This window comes from Lepidochelys olivacea, assembly GCF_965140295.1.
Source record: "Lepidochelys olivacea isolate rLepOli2 genome assembly, chromosome: 15".
NCBI classification, from domain to species: domain Eukaryota; kingdom Metazoa; phylum Chordata; order Testudines; family Cheloniidae; genus Lepidochelys; species Lepidochelys olivacea.
In genome coordinates this window covers 25,355,056-25,372,054 of record NC_140425.1, presented here as the reverse complement: position 1 = coordinate 25,372,054, position 16,999 = coordinate 25,355,056, and the positions used below count along the sequence as shown (strand labels likewise).

Genomic DNA, 16,999 nt, shown 5'->3' with positions numbered 1-16,999 from the left:
TTGGTTTTGCAGTGAGCAATCAGGAACATAAACTGGTATCAAATAACAAAGAAAGCATGTGAAACTATAGTAAGTAGCTTTATTCTGTCAATATATTGAATGTGGACCCTAATCCACTCCCCTATTTGCTCATCTGGGTTGAATTAATCTCCTTTATTAGTTAATATGTAGTAATGCTCAGACACACATATAGTGTCATTTTCAGGGTTTATTAAGTATTTTGAAATCACTAGTGGTGAAAAAAATCAGAACTAAAATTGGTTCATCATAATTGGCCTATAAAGCCAATTTTGTTCATGCCCTACTTAAACCAGGAGATTTGGGGGGCGGTGATGGGGGGAGGTAAACTCACTTGTGGTGAAGTTAATGGGTTAAACTCATCCCTGGTGTAACTCCATTGGCTATGTTGTTATCATTACCACTTATTTTGTTAGCAGATGTGAACTATCCCTAAGACACACATTAAGGATATGTCTACGCTGGCAAGTTTCTGTGTAACAAATTATACCACTTTTATTAAAGTGCTGGAATACAACTGCTGTTGCGTGTTCACACTGTGCGCTGGAGCGCATCCACATTAGCAACTCTTGCAATGGGAAAGAGAGCAGTGCATTGTGGTCACTATCCCACCATGCAACTGGCTGCAGGGTGCTTAGGGAAGGGTTTGCAATGCCTCATGGGACAGGCACAGTGTCGTATGATGCAGATTTCCCAATCCCATTGTTCCATGGGCATCCTACTACATTGCCAGCTGCTTTTCAACTGAAGGAGGGGTGTTTGACAGAGAGGTTGTGCGTGTGTGTGTGTGTGGAGCGGGGGAGAGAGACAGTGTGTTTTGGGGGACAGAGCGTGTATCAGCATGCTGTCCTGTACGTTCAGACAGTCCACATTAATGGTTTGCTTTGTGTCCCGGAGCAGATCAGCCCAACACGCAAGGGCAGCCGAGTTCAAAACAATGAGTAGAGCAGCCATTTGAGGGATTATGGGACACCTCCGGAGGCCAGTTGATTGCTTCCTGCGCTGTAATATGTTTACACTGCCAATACAGCACTGGAGCCTCTGTGCTGTAAGGCTTACGACTCTCATCGAGGTGTTCTTTTTGCAACCCTGCCACTGAGGAGTTTCTGTGCACTGAGTGGCTTGGCAGTGTGTACACCTCGGGAGTTACACCGCAGAAAGCTGCTTTCCTGCGCAGTAACTTGCCGGTGTAGATAAGGCCCATCTCCTGCTTTGAGCTGTAACAGTAGGTGCAATAGGTTCAAAAGAAGGGATTTTTTAAATGTTCAAAACTTGTAGAAATCTGAACAGAATGTAGGAGGACAAAAATAATTCTTGGCCACATTTTTATTTTTATTTGTTCTTTGATTATTTCATCTATGGACTATTGCAGTAGTTTTCACACTGGGCTCCTGGTGATTTCTATCCACCCTCAGCAAGCAGTTGCAAATGAGGTTGCTTGCTTAATTTTCCAATGTCCTTGCTCTCCGTTATTTCTTTGTTTACACTGGCTGCCCATTAAATTGAGGATTAAGTTCAAGGTGTGGCGAGAGGCTTTTAAAGTCCTCCAGCCCCTAGCACTCTTCTCCCTTTGTTCTTGTGTATCTGCTCCAACACATTGGGTCCATTAGTGTCACCATCTGCAGCTCGTCACCACATCCTTTTCATTCACAAATTCAACTCGCATAGAGCTTGCATCTTTAGATTCCCTCTGGTTGAATTGTCTCCCCAAGGAGATCCAGCTGTCAGACTAGATTGTCTCTCTAAAATATAAATGGCAACCTGCTTGTGAGTAACTTTTTGCTGTGTCTGAGAGTGGTGGTTTTATTAAAAAAAAAAAATGTTTGAAATACTTCCATGTTTCTGAATGACTCTAATACTTAGTATTGCCAACTCCAAGCAGTCAGAAATCATGAGTCAGTCTCTCAAAAATTATGAGATTAGGTTAAAAATCGCAAGACGTTAAAGAAATAATAAATGGAGGGTTCTTTTTATTTGCCTTCTGAATTTTGAATCTTTAGGGCACTTCCAGGTCTCATTTTCAAGCTTCTTTCTGTAACCAAGAGGGCTAGAAACTTGTTTAAAAACAATCAAAGCCAAGATTCTTATGTAATCCCATGAGTCCTGGAGCTGGGGCTTAAAAAATGCCAAATATTGCAAGACCCTGCAACAGTGTATCCTGGAAATGAGGCTATTGTGACTTAGCTCAGTTTTATGTTATATATATAGCTGAGCTACTACCCAACACTACACAACCATACAATTGTAAATAGTCTGATGAGTCATGTGCTTTAGCTTTCTTTTTTCAGTCTCAGGCCTGTAGTTTGTAATAGGAGGAGTGGGGAGTGTATGTGTTCCTCCGTGCACACCTAGTGGCCGCTAACTCCTGCACATGGATTCATGGAGGAGCTATTAACAGGTTGGGGATGGATTCCGTTCTCGCCAATCCCTGCATAGATTCTTCACAACAAAGCTCATTTCCTTGGACAGGTTGTGTGGGTAGGTGAATCACCCTCAGTGGGATTCCTCCATATTTCAATATATAGAGCAAATTGTGCTTACAGTGTCGTATCGTAGACAGACCTAGAAGCTGTCCCCTGGCTTTGCAGTGTGTCTCTAGAGACTGGAATTGTGACGGTTGGCTTCTGTTTCATGGATCTGGCATTGATTTGCTATTTGACTATGAAGTCACTTCGGGCCTGCTCTTATTCTCTTTGAAGGCAGTTGGAATGTTTGCTATAAACTTCATTGGCAGAATGGCTGGGTCATTAAATCGCCCGGTGCCTCAGTTTACCCATCTGCAACATTGGTGGGGCAATACGGGGGCATGGGGAAATGTTTATTATTTATTTATTTATGGTTTATAAAGTGCTTTAAGATCCTTTGAGGAGAAATGCTGTTATATCATCTAATACATCGGAAATATTTTTGAACTCTAAATCATCTGTAGATTAAAACTCAGCCACTGCAGATATGCATGCAGTAAATGTTTTATGGCATATTTTACAGGCTCTGCACAACAATTTGAAAATATACAATGTTATGATGATCTCAAAATGTTTAAGGATTTCTGAACAGGTAAAGGAAAATTATAAATAAGCTGATAAATCAGGAGCTGTTTTGGCTCCAGTGTTTATTAACCATTTTAAGTTCGGCAACATTTCTCCTTATAAATACTTTTTTTCCCCCCTTTTAAACAAAAATAGTTGGTTTTATTCGTATCCAGCATCCGCTAACCCTGACTTCTGCTTCTGTCTAATTGAATGTGTTTGTTAAAATCCCCAGTATGGAGCTTTCTCATGGTGATAAGAGTTCTATTTTAAGAACTATGCAGTACAACAATGAAGAGCTTCTAAGTGGTAGTCAGAAAAATATTCTGGTTTAATTGAAATGTTCTCTGAAACCTAAAGAGCCTCCATAAAGCTTGAGCCGGGGAAAATTGAAACCAAGGACTGAATGGAGCTGCAGTGCAAATGGGTGCATTGCTCTCAATGAAGCTCCACCCAATCACAACAGAACTGACTTTAATCTGGTAAGTCCTATTTAGTAAAGGCTTGCTAAAATAGTGTCCACGGCCTCTTTTCCTAGCAGGGTTTCCTGCATGCTGTCACAAAGATAGAGGCAAATAAAAACGATTGTCTCAGTTATCTCTGGAGTTGTCATGATGATGTGGATAAAATCAAATAAATGGGATGTCATTGCAAGAGTTAGTGTGAGGGACAGTTGTGAATTGGCAGTGAAGAAAGCTGAGGAGCTTAAAATGTTTGCTCATTATCTAGATTTATTGTTTTTCGTAGGGAAATGTTGGCTAAGCAAAAATATGGGTAATGTCTGGTCTTGATGGTGTGCTTTGAACAAAAACAGCTGTTTTGTTATTGGGCTATAAGAAATTGCTGTGTCAATCCATACATGATCACCAGATCATGCTGCTTGGCTTCATCCTGCATTCTTTGCACTCTCACAGCAGCGATGGAAGTCCTGAGGTTTAGAGTGTAAAAAAGAACCTGGATCAGGCACCATGAGAGCATCTTCGGACCAGTGGTGGATTGCAATGTAAACTTGAAAACTGAAGTATGGTACCTGCCCTGTCACTGCTAGGTAACAGGGCACAAGACACAGTGAGTGTAAATTGGAGTTTTAAAACTCCATCATGGGGGAATCAGTTTCCAACCACAAAGAGCAAAGTTCCTTCCCTCTCCTCCGCCTTCCCCCTGAAGCTTGCTGAGAACGTGACAATTCTGCCATCAGCCTTTTGGTCCTTCATGTTAAAGACATCTGCCCTTGGTTTTTGCACAGGCCCTGTCAGATCTGGAGTGGCGGCGATGGAGATGAGGGAGAGTATACCGTCTCTACTTCCTTCCCCCTACTGGCAGTAGGAGTGAGTTGGGCGGGTGGCTTCTTTTCAGGGCATTGTACCTGTCTCCAGTCCTCAAAAGAATCATGTGATTCCCCAGGATGTGCTTATTTTGATAACTAAGCCCTAAAAGTCTGGGTTAATCGGAAAGACAATTAAACAATCACTTCAGTCACTAACCCCATCTTTTGAAAGTTATGCAACATATTTTTGTTAAACACACCCAGTGTTCACATTTCAGAAAGTGGCACTTTACGAAGCTTAACCTGCAGGATAGTATGGAAATCCTCCTCTCGGCTCAAAAATGAGGAGATTTTTGTTTGAAATTTCCATATATGCACTGAAGAGAGAGGGAATATGCTGAGGGCCCGATTTTCCTCCATTAGAAACTATTGGAATCTAAGTGTCTTCAATGGGAGAAGGATTTTTTACAGAGGTGCTATTGCCCAACTGCAGCTGTGATTGACTTTAGCTGGAGTTTTGGGTGCTCAGCGTTTCCAAACAGCTGTTGAAATATGGGGCCTGATCCTGTAGCTCTTTGCTCTTGATCAACAAATATATATACAAGAAGTCCCACGGAGATCAAAGGAGTAAGGCTTGGACTACTGACATGTTCTGAACCTTACCTGTCTCAGGTCCTATTCCTGTTCACATTGAATTCAATGGGAATTTGACATTAACTTCAGGGGGAGCAGGAGTAGGTCTTTATTAACTTTAAAATGATCCAAAATATTCTCAAATGACATGGCATCAAAGACATTTATTATTATTAACTAGTTCACACTCATTTTTTTTTCACAATTTCCCACTGCTGTGTGTGTCTCATAAACAGACTGTCATTTACTGAAAACATTGTGTCATGAATTAATGAAAAATCATGATTTGTTCTTAAAAGCCAACACCACTAACATAACTTTCTGGTTTTTATGAAAACTGAATTGTTGACGGAATTTGACAACAAACTCTCAATAATCCAGCGATGCACCTAACCTAGCCGCATTTCAGAACTTGCTTTGCTGTCATCTTCCACTGCGACATTGTGAATATTTCATTCTTTACAAAAAGCAGACACCAGCCTCTTCAGGTACATTCGCAATCCAGATCTTTGTTAAAAGAATCTGATTCTGATAGCTCTGCCTTCTTTTGTTTATAAAAGGTAACTACTAACTAGTCAGATTTCAACTATCATTATGACATAAATCATAGTATGATATTGATCCAGTATTTAGATTGCTAATGCTATAATTCCTGTGTTCCACCTAAAGAAATATGTTAAATATAAAGTGAATCCAGTCATATTTCAATAACAATAATTGATTTTCTAGTGCTTATTAATGCCTTTGCATTAGAGTTGTAGTACATTTTCAAAGTAACCTATAAGTTTGCTAAATGAGCCCATGCAATTCACATATTAATAATATTGATCTAATATTATAGTGAATATACAGAGCCATTGGTTTTTAAGATAGAGATTTTAAAAGGTATCCTTTACTGCCACTTGCAACGTTAAGGTAAAAGAAAAGTGTGTGTGTGTGTGTGTGTGTTTGAAAAAAAAAGTACCATGACAGTTCATTGTTTTTTGGTAATGAAGGTCAATAGAGGTAACAATTAGTCTAAATATCAGGCTTGATTTCAAAAACACCTAAGTGACTTAATAGCACAAATACTATGGATTTTTAGTGGAACTCATGCTCTTAAGGCACTTGGGTGGGATTTTCAATAGCACCGATAGTCTCTATCTGGAGTCGTAGTCCAGGATTTGTCCCACTGGAAGACCATTCTTGATTGGAGACATCCATTGTCTCAAGGTGGGCAAATGCTCTTTACTGCGTTAATAGAACTCAGTTTTAGAACTGAGTTTTAGAAGGAAATATTTAAAGCTTCAGCCCTGCAAGTGATATCACATAGGAAGATGGCTGCCTCTCCATTGCTGTATCTTCATGGAGGTCCATGCAAGTCAGCAGGGCTCTGCTTGGGTACGTTGACCTGCCTGTGCAATGTGAGGTGCAGGATTGGGGACCAAAACGTTATTCTGGAATTTAACCAGATTGTGTTGTCCAAATTAATTGCCATTAAATATATTTCTGGATCTTATGAAAATTGCATTTGGAATGTATTTGGCATGGGTTTCTAAATCATATCCCAGAAACCATATGTTCCAGGACAGGAACACAGAGTTACACAAACCTCCCAATGATTTTGTAGTGCATGGAGCAATGACAAGTCTGAAAATGGCCCACGGCCACTTTCTGTTGGAGACCTGGCAGAATCCATTAAATACGTTTGAGGTGAGACATTTTGGGAAGCTGAGTAAAATCATCAAAATCTTGAGGGGTTCTTCATCTGCCCTGGGAAAGAGATATTGCGACAGAGCAATTACAGTAGAATGTAGGATTATAAATAAGACGGTGTTTTGATGAACAAGGCCTCCTTACTTCAGGCTGTGAGAAGAAATAAAACTGAGCCATGCTTCCTTTTTCTCCTCTCCAGAAAGAAAAATGTCTCATGAATGTCTCATGTCTGAAACACTGGGTGGGATTCATCAAAGGGAGTTAGTAATTACCAAATTGAGAGAATCATGAAGCGCTTTTCTAAATTTGAAAGGCTCATCAAGAATAGATCAGGAGCAGGCAAAATTAATAGTTATGAACTCATTTCCATAGAAATGGACTTATTAGCAAGCATGCCAGCTGCCTAAAATTATAAGGTCTTTTCCTCCTGCTTGCAGGAAATAATCTTACTTTTATTTAAAAAGAAAAGTTAGACTTTATTTTTTATTGCTCTTCTAAACTGGGTTTGGCAAAGTTCTTGCAAGATAGCAGACGCTTTGACTAGACAGTAAAAATGGAGGAGAAAGAAGATGAAGGAAGGGAGAGAAGAAAAGAAACTTACAACCCTCGGATTCCATGAGCACTTCTCTGCTGCAAACTTGTTTAGACAAAGATGGAATGGGCTGCAAGAAAGAGTTGCCAGGTTTTAGGACAGAGTTTGGTTTAATAGGATTTAATGGCTGATAATAGTATGAGTTACACTCTTCTCCTTTGCTGGTAGAATTTCCACTTCCATGGCATTTTATCTTTGCTGGACACTTAAAGAACATCAGTGACCCAGAGGATGTGAGAGCCAACTTCTCAATATTGGTCACAAAGTACAGAGTAGGCCAAGGAGAAATCGAAGATTTGCCATGACAGGACAGAGCTTCTTTAAAAAGAAAAGATGGAACAGAAAGGCATGTAGATAATCCCCACTACTGAAGGTGGGAACTTTAAGACAGAGTATCATGGTTGGTAAATAGAGGTTGATGAAGTCTGAAGAAAGTAAATACTAAATTCTCAGGGATTGATTCTGATTTATTTGAGATTTTACTCCAGCCTACCTCCAGTTGCTTCAGTGGAGTTTACTTCTGATTTGCCCCACTGTAAAGGAGAGATGCTCCAGGTCTTTAGTGCCCTGGATTTAAGAATTTCAGAGTTCCTGAATTAACTACTGAGAGGCCTGCTGACAACACACTGTTATTGAAAACAGTTAATACATTGCTTTATGTATCAATATTCATTAAGTGTCAGTCTTCCTGCTATTGGAAACACAAGAATCTATAGATGAGAGATAGAACAAGGACTGTAGGGACAGAAGGGAGGCCATGAACTGAGGAAGAAAGAAATTGACTTTTAAAGCTTTATCATTTGTTTGCAATAGCTGTAACCTGGGAAGAGATCTGGAGCAAAGTCTGTGGACTGATCGTACGCCTCTCCGTGGGGGACTCCGTGTCCCAGATACTATAGCACATAGCATTGCTCTGAGGGCTAGATCTTTGTTTTGAAGAGTGAAAAAGAGAGACCACAGTTTTGGAGACAATTCGCTGACCTGCTGTCAAGAAAGTAATTTGTAGCACTGCCGATGAATAGAGTAGTGCAGGGGCTTGAATGCCATTTTGTGAAAGCTGTGTACTTGGTGGAGGAACTCTCTAAATGAAACCTAATTAGAGCACAGTGAATCTGGCACATCAGTACAGCTCTTTTAGCAGTCTTCCAAAAAAAAAAAAAAAGAAAAAAGCTGGTGCCCTGTTTTGAAATGTTGACATCTTTCGGTACATTTAAATTGTTTCAGAAACAAAGCAGGAAGCATTTGACTAGCAATATTTTTTTCATTTAAGTAATGGCAGAGAATTTTCCTGGCAAACTGGATTCCACCAGCACCCTTTTTTCCTGTTTTGTAGTTTCCGATTGTTCATTTCAAGTCAGGGACTGTGTGTGTGTGTGTTTGTGTTAACTGATCAGGAATTTTTTGACACTAGATTTCTTCACAGAAAATGTCAAGCTGTTGAAACTTTTCATGGAAATTGTATCTGTTTTGATGAAGGTTTCATTGGGAAAGTTGCTCAGTTTGAGAATGGGATTTCTGGTTAAAATCAGAGAGTGAGACCTCAGAATAGCCAATGGTCTGTTGGTTAGGGTGCAGGAGACTCGGGTTCAAGTCTTTTCTCTAAATTAGGTAGAGTAGAGATTGGAACCTGCTTCTCCCCTGTCCCACACGAATGCGCTGACCGCTGAGATAGTGGCTATCCTGGGGTCAGGGCCCCCACTGAAATTTTTCATGAAATGGAATTCTTGATTTCCTGCCAATCCTAGTGAGTGTATCTGATGTTCTCCTTTTGTATTCTATGTCGGAATTTAAATCTGATTTCAAGCAATTGGAGTATACAGAGGTATCTATCTTTAAATGAAAGTTAGAACTTCGCCTGTTTACAGAGGAAGTGGCCATTTTCCTCCCTGACAGTCTCTGCAGTCTGTTATATATAGGCTCAGATTAGATTTTTATTGGTAAATGTTGGTAAACATTGATTTCACAGTTCACACACAAGCCGACGAAAAAAATGTTTCCACTGATGGTGATTGAAAACTACAGATAGGCAAAATAAGAAAAGTGCTGCTTGAGAACTTATGGGAGTTTGATTTAAGAATATTTATATATCTGTATATTTCAATTTGAGGTTTGTAATTTCTTTTAACAGTTATAAAGCTTTAACTTTCTGAATGTCAGTGTCTGCTGTTATTAAATGATTTCCTGTCAATGTGAAAATTTAAATTGATAAAAATAGAAAAAAATACTTAAAATAAACAAAGCTATCATCTGTCAAAATTACAAAAATATAAAAATGTAATTCTGCCAAGTCTAGCTGTATACAGAACACACACGCGCTGTTCTTGCCTAGAATCAGAGATACGTAGGACTGGAAGGGACCTCAAGAAGTCATCAAGTCCAGCCCCCGTGTGCTGAGGGAGGACCAGGTAAACCTTGATGACTATGGAGACTTCGTGCTGTTGTCTTTAACATAACATTGGCCATTTAGACTGTAAGTGTATAGTTTTTCTCTGGATACAGAAAAACAGAAGAGGATAACAGAGTCATGGGTTGAGCACAAAACAGCTGACATCATGACATTGTTCGTTTAGCTCGGTTTTTGACAGAGCTTGTGGTGTACTGAAATGCTACCTAGTCTTACTAATTACTTTAGAGATGAATCCTAACCAGAACTGTAGGTCCAAAGAGTTTTTAAGAATTCTGAACCCAGTTCTGAATTTTTTTTCAGTTAGTCCCTTTTGGGGTAATGGGTTGAACCGAAACTCCAGATCCAGACACACCCAGAGGGTTCAAAATTTGAATCTAGAATTTGTATCCAGGGCTGATCTCTAAATTTAATTTCTGACTTATGACTGTCTTCTGTCTGTGACTAAGTGAAACAAATAGTTAGAAGTAATGAGCAGGGTCCCGTACTATTGAATTCTGCATTATGCTGACAATATTTTTCTGCAGAAATTGAGACGTTTCTAATTATATCCCTGACTTTGTATAGCGTAATTTGTCTTTGGCATCTTGTTGGTAGTCTGGTTGGTCACCCAGGCGATGCATTAATAGCTTCTAGCCTTGCCTGAGGGTAGAGAAGATAAATGAACATTAAGGTCTCTGCACTGCACTTTCACTTCAGAGCAGCAGTATAAGAAAGTTAAAGCTATGCATGGATAGACTTTTCTGCAGTATTACTTTAGACTAGTTTAGTGGACTCGAGCATTTTGGGCAAAAATCATCTTAAAAAAGCAGTAGTGTTGTAGTTGTGGGAGTGAGAGCCAGGTGTTTGTAAGGGGGGTAGTGTTTCCCAGTAGGTAGATCATTCAACTTGGCTTTAGGAGACCTCGGTTCCATTCCTGTCTTTGTCACTGATCTGTTGTGTGGCTGTGGGCAAGTCCTTGTACCTAAGGCCTTGTCTACACTATGGGGGGGGGAGGGAGATTGATCTATTCACGTAGCTGAAGTCGACATACTTAGATCTACTCACCGCGGGGGCCACGCTTTGCGATGTCAATGGGAGACACTCTCCCGTCGACTCCCCTTCCGCTTCTCGTTCAGGTGGAGTACAGGAGTTGATGGGAGAGCGATCTGCGGTTGATTTAGCGGGTCTTCACTAGACCCGCTAAATCGACCGTCAGTGCATCGATTGCAGTGTGTGGATCCCCTGGTAAGTGTGGACATGCCCTCAGTGTCGTTCTTAATAAAAGAAACAGAAATAAGTCACAAACAGAGTTTGAATGCTTTGCATTTACATCCACTTTTAATCTTTTATTCCCAGATGACCAAAATAAAACGATCTTCATACAATTACAAGTGTGCATCAGCAACAAGCAATATATTCCCATGAACTGAAAATACGGATAATGTAACCGCACGTTTTTGTGATGTATAATTAGCACAAATCCATTTTTTGCATGGAGATAAAGGCCAGTTCATATTTGAATGAGGGGGAAAAAAAAAAAAGCTGAGAGCTCATTTCTGGTGCAACATGAGGAATGACCAAACATTCTACTGTTTCAGAACGTCAGTATTTGCAACAACCAAATGATAGTGGTACCTGAATAAACAATTTAGCAACATCTGTGCCGTGTGGTGTCTGGGGTTTATATTACAGGTTCATTGAGATTACTTAGAATTAAAGTCTGAGTTTAATGGGAAACATGCTTCCTTTCCAGAAAGCTAAAAGATAGATTGTCAGCTCATCTATAAAGTATAGCCATTGCCCACTGGATTGTTTGATTTAGTCTTTTATCAACTTCTATAGCCTATGGGTTAGCCTAGTGGTTCTCAAACTGTGGGTCAGGATCTCAAAGTGGGTTGTGACCCCTTTTTAATGGGGTCGCCAGGGCTGGCGTTAGATTTGCTGGGGCTCGGAGCTGAAGCCGAAGTCCGAGCCCCACTGCCCAGGACTGAAGCTCTCAACTTCAGCACCCCCCCAGGGCCTCAGGGCTTTGGCCCCTGTCCTGGGTCAGCAGGCTTGGGCTTCGGTCCCTGCTGCGATCATGTAGTAATTTTTGTTGTCAGAAGGAGGTCACGATGCAATGAAGTTTGAGAATCCCTGTATAAGCCTATAGGCTTAAAGTTAACTTTTAAGTATAAGGATAAGATATAGGTATAAGACAACAATATAAGACTACAGGCCCAAACCCATAAGACATTAGCTTAAGTAATTAGCATAAGTTAGGCCTATTAAGCATTAGCATAAGCAAAATGATCAACAGTGACCCTAAATCCCAATATTGCATAAGAGATAATTTTGCTAGAAATTCTTATGAAATTCCGCAAAATGCTGATTGGTAACTGCAGAAAGTCAGATGATGCCAGTTTGGCTGTTTTGGGATAGGAACGTGAGTGAGGGTTTTCAACCCTCCAGGACTGTCCTGGAGTCTCCAAGAATTAAAGATTAATTTTTAATTAAAAATTATGTCATGTGGTGAAACCTCCGGGAATACATCCAACCAAAAATTGGCAACTCTAACATGAGCAGAAGCTTAACCTCAGTATTGCTATAGTAACTAATTGACATATATGCTAATATATCTGAAATAATTAATATTTGAACATACAGAATCAGGATACCCCAACATTATTAGAATGAGGAAGTGAGTTATGGGCAAAGGAGGCTGAACACTCTGATGAATATTCATAGCAGCCATTTATGGCTAACCACGGCCTAGAGTCTAGACAACTGAGACCTCAACCATTGGAATCACTTGACATGCAAGATATAGGATTGGACACTTGTGGACCACCACCTGTTTTTCTACTCTGGGTCTTCACAAGGATTGTATGAGTGTGCATATGGCATGGTGCTGGATGTAAAATTAATATTGCATTACTGTTGCATTCTGGTTTGGGTCGGAACATTTGTGAGTTTACTAATTGTGTCAATACAACTATTAAAAGGTCAAAAGCTTTTTCCTCAGTGAGTGTTGCAACTGTGCACGTTGGGGTTTCCAATTAAACCGTAACCAACCGATTTCCAACTCTCTGGACTCTTGGAACTGAAGCCTGTCAAACCTAGGGTGTTAATTTGTCGATTGGAGATTTTTAAATAATTAATACACAATCAATAGATCAGGCAACGTTTCCTGAAGTCTGCATGTTGAATCTGATAATTCCCCTACTGGAAAGAAAAAAACCTGTTGCAATTTATTTTGTGCTTGACATTTCGCTGATGCTTCATTTTAAATTGCACTTAATGTGCATTTTGTTTTCCAGAGCAAACATCTCCTTCTATGAGATCTTGCAGATGGACTTTGAAATTGACAATAGCAGTAGCCTGGCAGGAGCTCAGCAAATTACCTGGCAGGTGGAATACCCCAGAGAAGACTCGATGAGTGAACTGGTGGTCTCAGAGATCTTTGTCAGCCAAACAACATTTGCAGGAATTGTTCCTCTTGCAATGGTAAGAAACTGCTGCTTTGTTTTTCAAATGCTTCTTTTGATTCCTTTCAGTACTCAAGGAAACATGAACCATTTTTTTAATTTGCTACTTCCTATGCATCTGCTGAAAATGGTTTAAATGCAAAAACTACATTTCAATAATATTTTATTTACCTGATATACCATAATGGCTCCTTGGAAACCATTAGAGTCTATTGTGCAAATTCTTTTCTGTTAGTGGATTATTGGCCTGGTACATAGTAACAACTCCTTTGGAGCTGTTGTCTTCTGTTGTGTTAATGCGACTGCCATGCATACTCACTAAGGCTAAATGCTACAATTAGTTATGACATTTTCATTTAAATAAATTAGCCCACATGTGTAGAAAAATTCATTTATAAGCCAGACAACTGGGCCATATTTTGCTTTGCTTTTCCCCAAAGCACTCAAATGCACTAGACTAAATCACCGACCAGTGGGCTGCAAAATGTCAATTTAATAAAAAACTCATTTTGAGTTATACAGTGGGGACACAAAATCGTTTCTAAAGACTTAGATTTTTAGATTTAGAGAGAGGCCCTGTTTCCAAAGCAGGGTGTAATATGTGTGGTCAAAAAAACCTAACCCCCGCTTTTTTTCATGTAAGTGGCTACTTGTGTACTCAAATGCAGCTTGTTATATGGACCTTCGGTGTGACTGTGGGACCTCTGTTACTAGAACTTTTTGCTGGTTGCAAATCAATTGCATTTAAATGCAGTTACACTGGTGTAAAGCAGATGTAACAGAATGGTGAATTAGGCCCTGTCTGCAGAACTTCCTTTGAGAAATTGTCCTAAAGATCTTATGAAGAATTAATTTTTTTCCTGCTTAATTTGATTTAAAAAATTATGAATTTAATGATAAATTTCAATCTACTGATACATTTTAAATCTCTCCCCACCCCAGTCCTGCGAAAGGAAGTTAATTTTTTTTCTTGTTCCTCTACCACCTAATCAACAAAAATCCAAACATTCCAAGTCAGCTGTAACTCACGAAAGCTTATGCTCAAATAAATCTGTTAGTCTCTAAGGTTCCACAAGTACTCCTTTTCTTTTTGCGGATACAGACTAACACGGCTGCTACTCTGAAACCTCTCCACAAATGTTACCCTGTCCTTCTGGGAGAGAAGAAAAGGAGGAGAGCAGTAAATACAGACAAAGATCTAGTCAGGACTCTTTTGTGTTCTCACTGACAATGTCTAAACTTGCTGGATATCCAGCGATAGAAAAAAAAATACAAGTGAGGTATTTTACAGGGTGATTTTTTGGGAGGCTTTCCTGGAGCATATAAATAAGTGATCAGTACACTTAGAGGAGACTGAGCAAAACTAAAATAAACTGGAGGTGATGTTGTCAATTATTAGTGATGATTCAGGTTGTAATACTAATGTACAGTGAGGGATAAACAATACCACTGTTATACAAGTTGGTTGAAATGGCTCATAAGATATTTACACTACTAAGAGTGCTACCGGTACATAGTAGAGTTGGGTTCAAATTAGCAGCCCTCTGGAGGTGAACTTTCAAAGGTGCATAATGTATGTTTGGATCAGAAATTTGCAATTGGTCCTGCTTTCTCTATAATAGTCCCCCGCTCCCTCTAATCGCTGAATTGGCCGCTGGTGCCTATTTCTAACCCCGGATCTCTGAATGTAGGTCAGAGGTTTGTAGTCCTGATCTACAGATGCATCTTAATTTTGCTGCTCATATTCTCATCTCTTATTTTACATCATGATGGGGAAAAAAACCTGAAGTGTAATATATATATATATATATAGAGAGAGAGAGAGTAAAATATATATATATATATATATATAATATATATATATAATATTTACGTATTTTTGTCTCCTTTTGGGACATCCTAATGTTTCTTCATATGGTCACAGTCCTTAGTGATGTTTTTCATCAGTAGCTCAGCTATCTCCCTCTGACTGCAAGCTTCTTTGCCTGGCTGGCCCTAGGCTAACAGAAGAGTCTGAGATAGCAGTAGCAAGAACAACAGATTTTATTTGCATTCCTTCCTCTCATATTTGCTCATTTGTGGTGCTGCTTCACTTCACTGCAAGACAAGCTCCAGCCTGTGTTGCTGAACTGGGAACAAAAGCCAATGCACCATACACTATCATGTTCTGTTCAGTGAAACCAGGTGTTACAGAAAGTTCTTGAAAAGTTAAGAAAATATATTTTAATGTTCTTCTTGAGGGGTTCCTCAACTCCTTCCATCACTAATAAGTCAATTTTATTGTAAATTTTTTCCTACCGTTTCCTGAACTACATAGAATCTGTAAATAAATATCATCTCATATATTTTTGTCCCTTAGAAGAACACTATAAAGGTGTATCAAAATGCAGTGGGTTTTAAACTCCTTGTTTCTACATTGAATGTAAATTACTTGGGGGGGTCCCTTTAATTTCTTGACTGTTCTAATTTTCCTATACAAAACGTAGAGCCAAATGCAAGCTCATTGGCTTGAGAGACGTTGCATGAATGTGAAAAGAGGAGTTGATTCTTAGTTTGTGGGATCAGGTATTTTGATGACCTCAAAATCCCATGGCCAGTGAAAAATAATTAAGTCTTTGTAATTTCCTGTACAAATTCACTTTGTGTATAAATCGGACCATCGGCACTGTGTAAAGCTAAACTGTATACTGAAAAATGTCTTGTCAGGAAGAGTTTTGCAGGTGGCTACCATTATAATTAGCTGAAAACTGGAACTCTAAGTCTGGTTTACATTGTTTGAGACCTCTGTATGTTTGTTGAGGGAAAACTAAACAAACAAAACCAGACTGTGGAATTGTGCAGAGCATTAGGGACCCTTCTTAATAAAGACTTAAACTGAAGTTAAATTCCTAAATCTTTCTGTTGGTCAGGATAAATAAGCCCCATGCTCATGCCAGAACAAACAGGGTTTCTCTTACACATGGTTCAGTATCTCACTATTGTTTTCTGCTGCTGCTGCTGGTAGGGCCAATCATAAGTACATCTGTAACTTTTTCAAGGCTTTCCTGGAATACAAAATAAAAAGAGCAAGAGCCCTCTATGATCAACATTCCCTCATTGCCGGGTTGTCAGGACCAAGATGTGGGTGGATTGACCTGGTGGTTAGACCCAGAGCCCAACTTACTGGTTAGAGAAAGGGACAGGAGCCAGAGCCATGGACGAGAGCTGGAGTAAGGAACCAGGAATCAAGCCAAGGGGTCAGAGCCAGAAATCAGTAGCTGGAGTCAGAAGCTAGGCAAGAGAGCAGGGCAAGGTGGAATGAAGCAGGACAAGGACAAGGCTGGAGAGGCTGGATACAAGGCAGAAGCATGGCTGGGTATGGGGGCAATTGCAGACTTGCTGCTGATGCTGCTGAGCTTAAGTGCAGACCTGTTGGCTCCTATTGACAGCCAGGTGAGCTGGCCACTTGGGCAGGCCGGGAAAAAGGGCGATTCTGCTGCAGTCCATCTTGGCTCATTAACCTGCCCGAAGGCTGAGCCACCTAACGGCAAGCTAAGCTGGGGAAACTCAACCCCATGGTTCCTGAGAATGATGGTGGCAGTCGTAGTGGTAGGGATCGTTCTCCATTACCTAAACTTATTTTTCTTCTAGATAAAGTAGGTGTGGTGGGTCTCATGCTAGCATTTGTGTAATAGTCTGATCAAAAGAGCTGATTTCTTGCTTCGGTGGGTTTACGAATCATCTCTCATGAAATCTTGTGTGTTAACATTCACAGTTGGTAGGAAGTTTAAGAGATTAGATTTGTGTCTGTAAGATGTGAAAACATACAGTTGATTTCTGCATATTATGTAGCAAAACAGGGCTCCATATGAGCAGACAATCCTGCTGTACTGTGCAGATAGGTGCTGCATGCCCCTGGCTGCAAAGTACACT

General features: G+C 39.9%; 1 protein-coding gene across 1 annotated transcript in view; it reads left to right on the top strand.

The window, feature by feature from the left end:
- Positions 1-16,999, top strand: part of TMEM132B (transmembrane protein 132B) — a 360,998-nt gene that overhangs the window by 239,134 nt on the left and 104,865 nt on the right. The window contains exon 4 of the mRNA XM_084648700.1: positions 12,920-13,106. Within this exon, the coding sequence (XP_084504826.1) occupies positions 12,920-13,106 (187 nt within the window). The remainder of the gene's footprint in view (positions 1-12,919; positions 13,107-16,999) is intronic.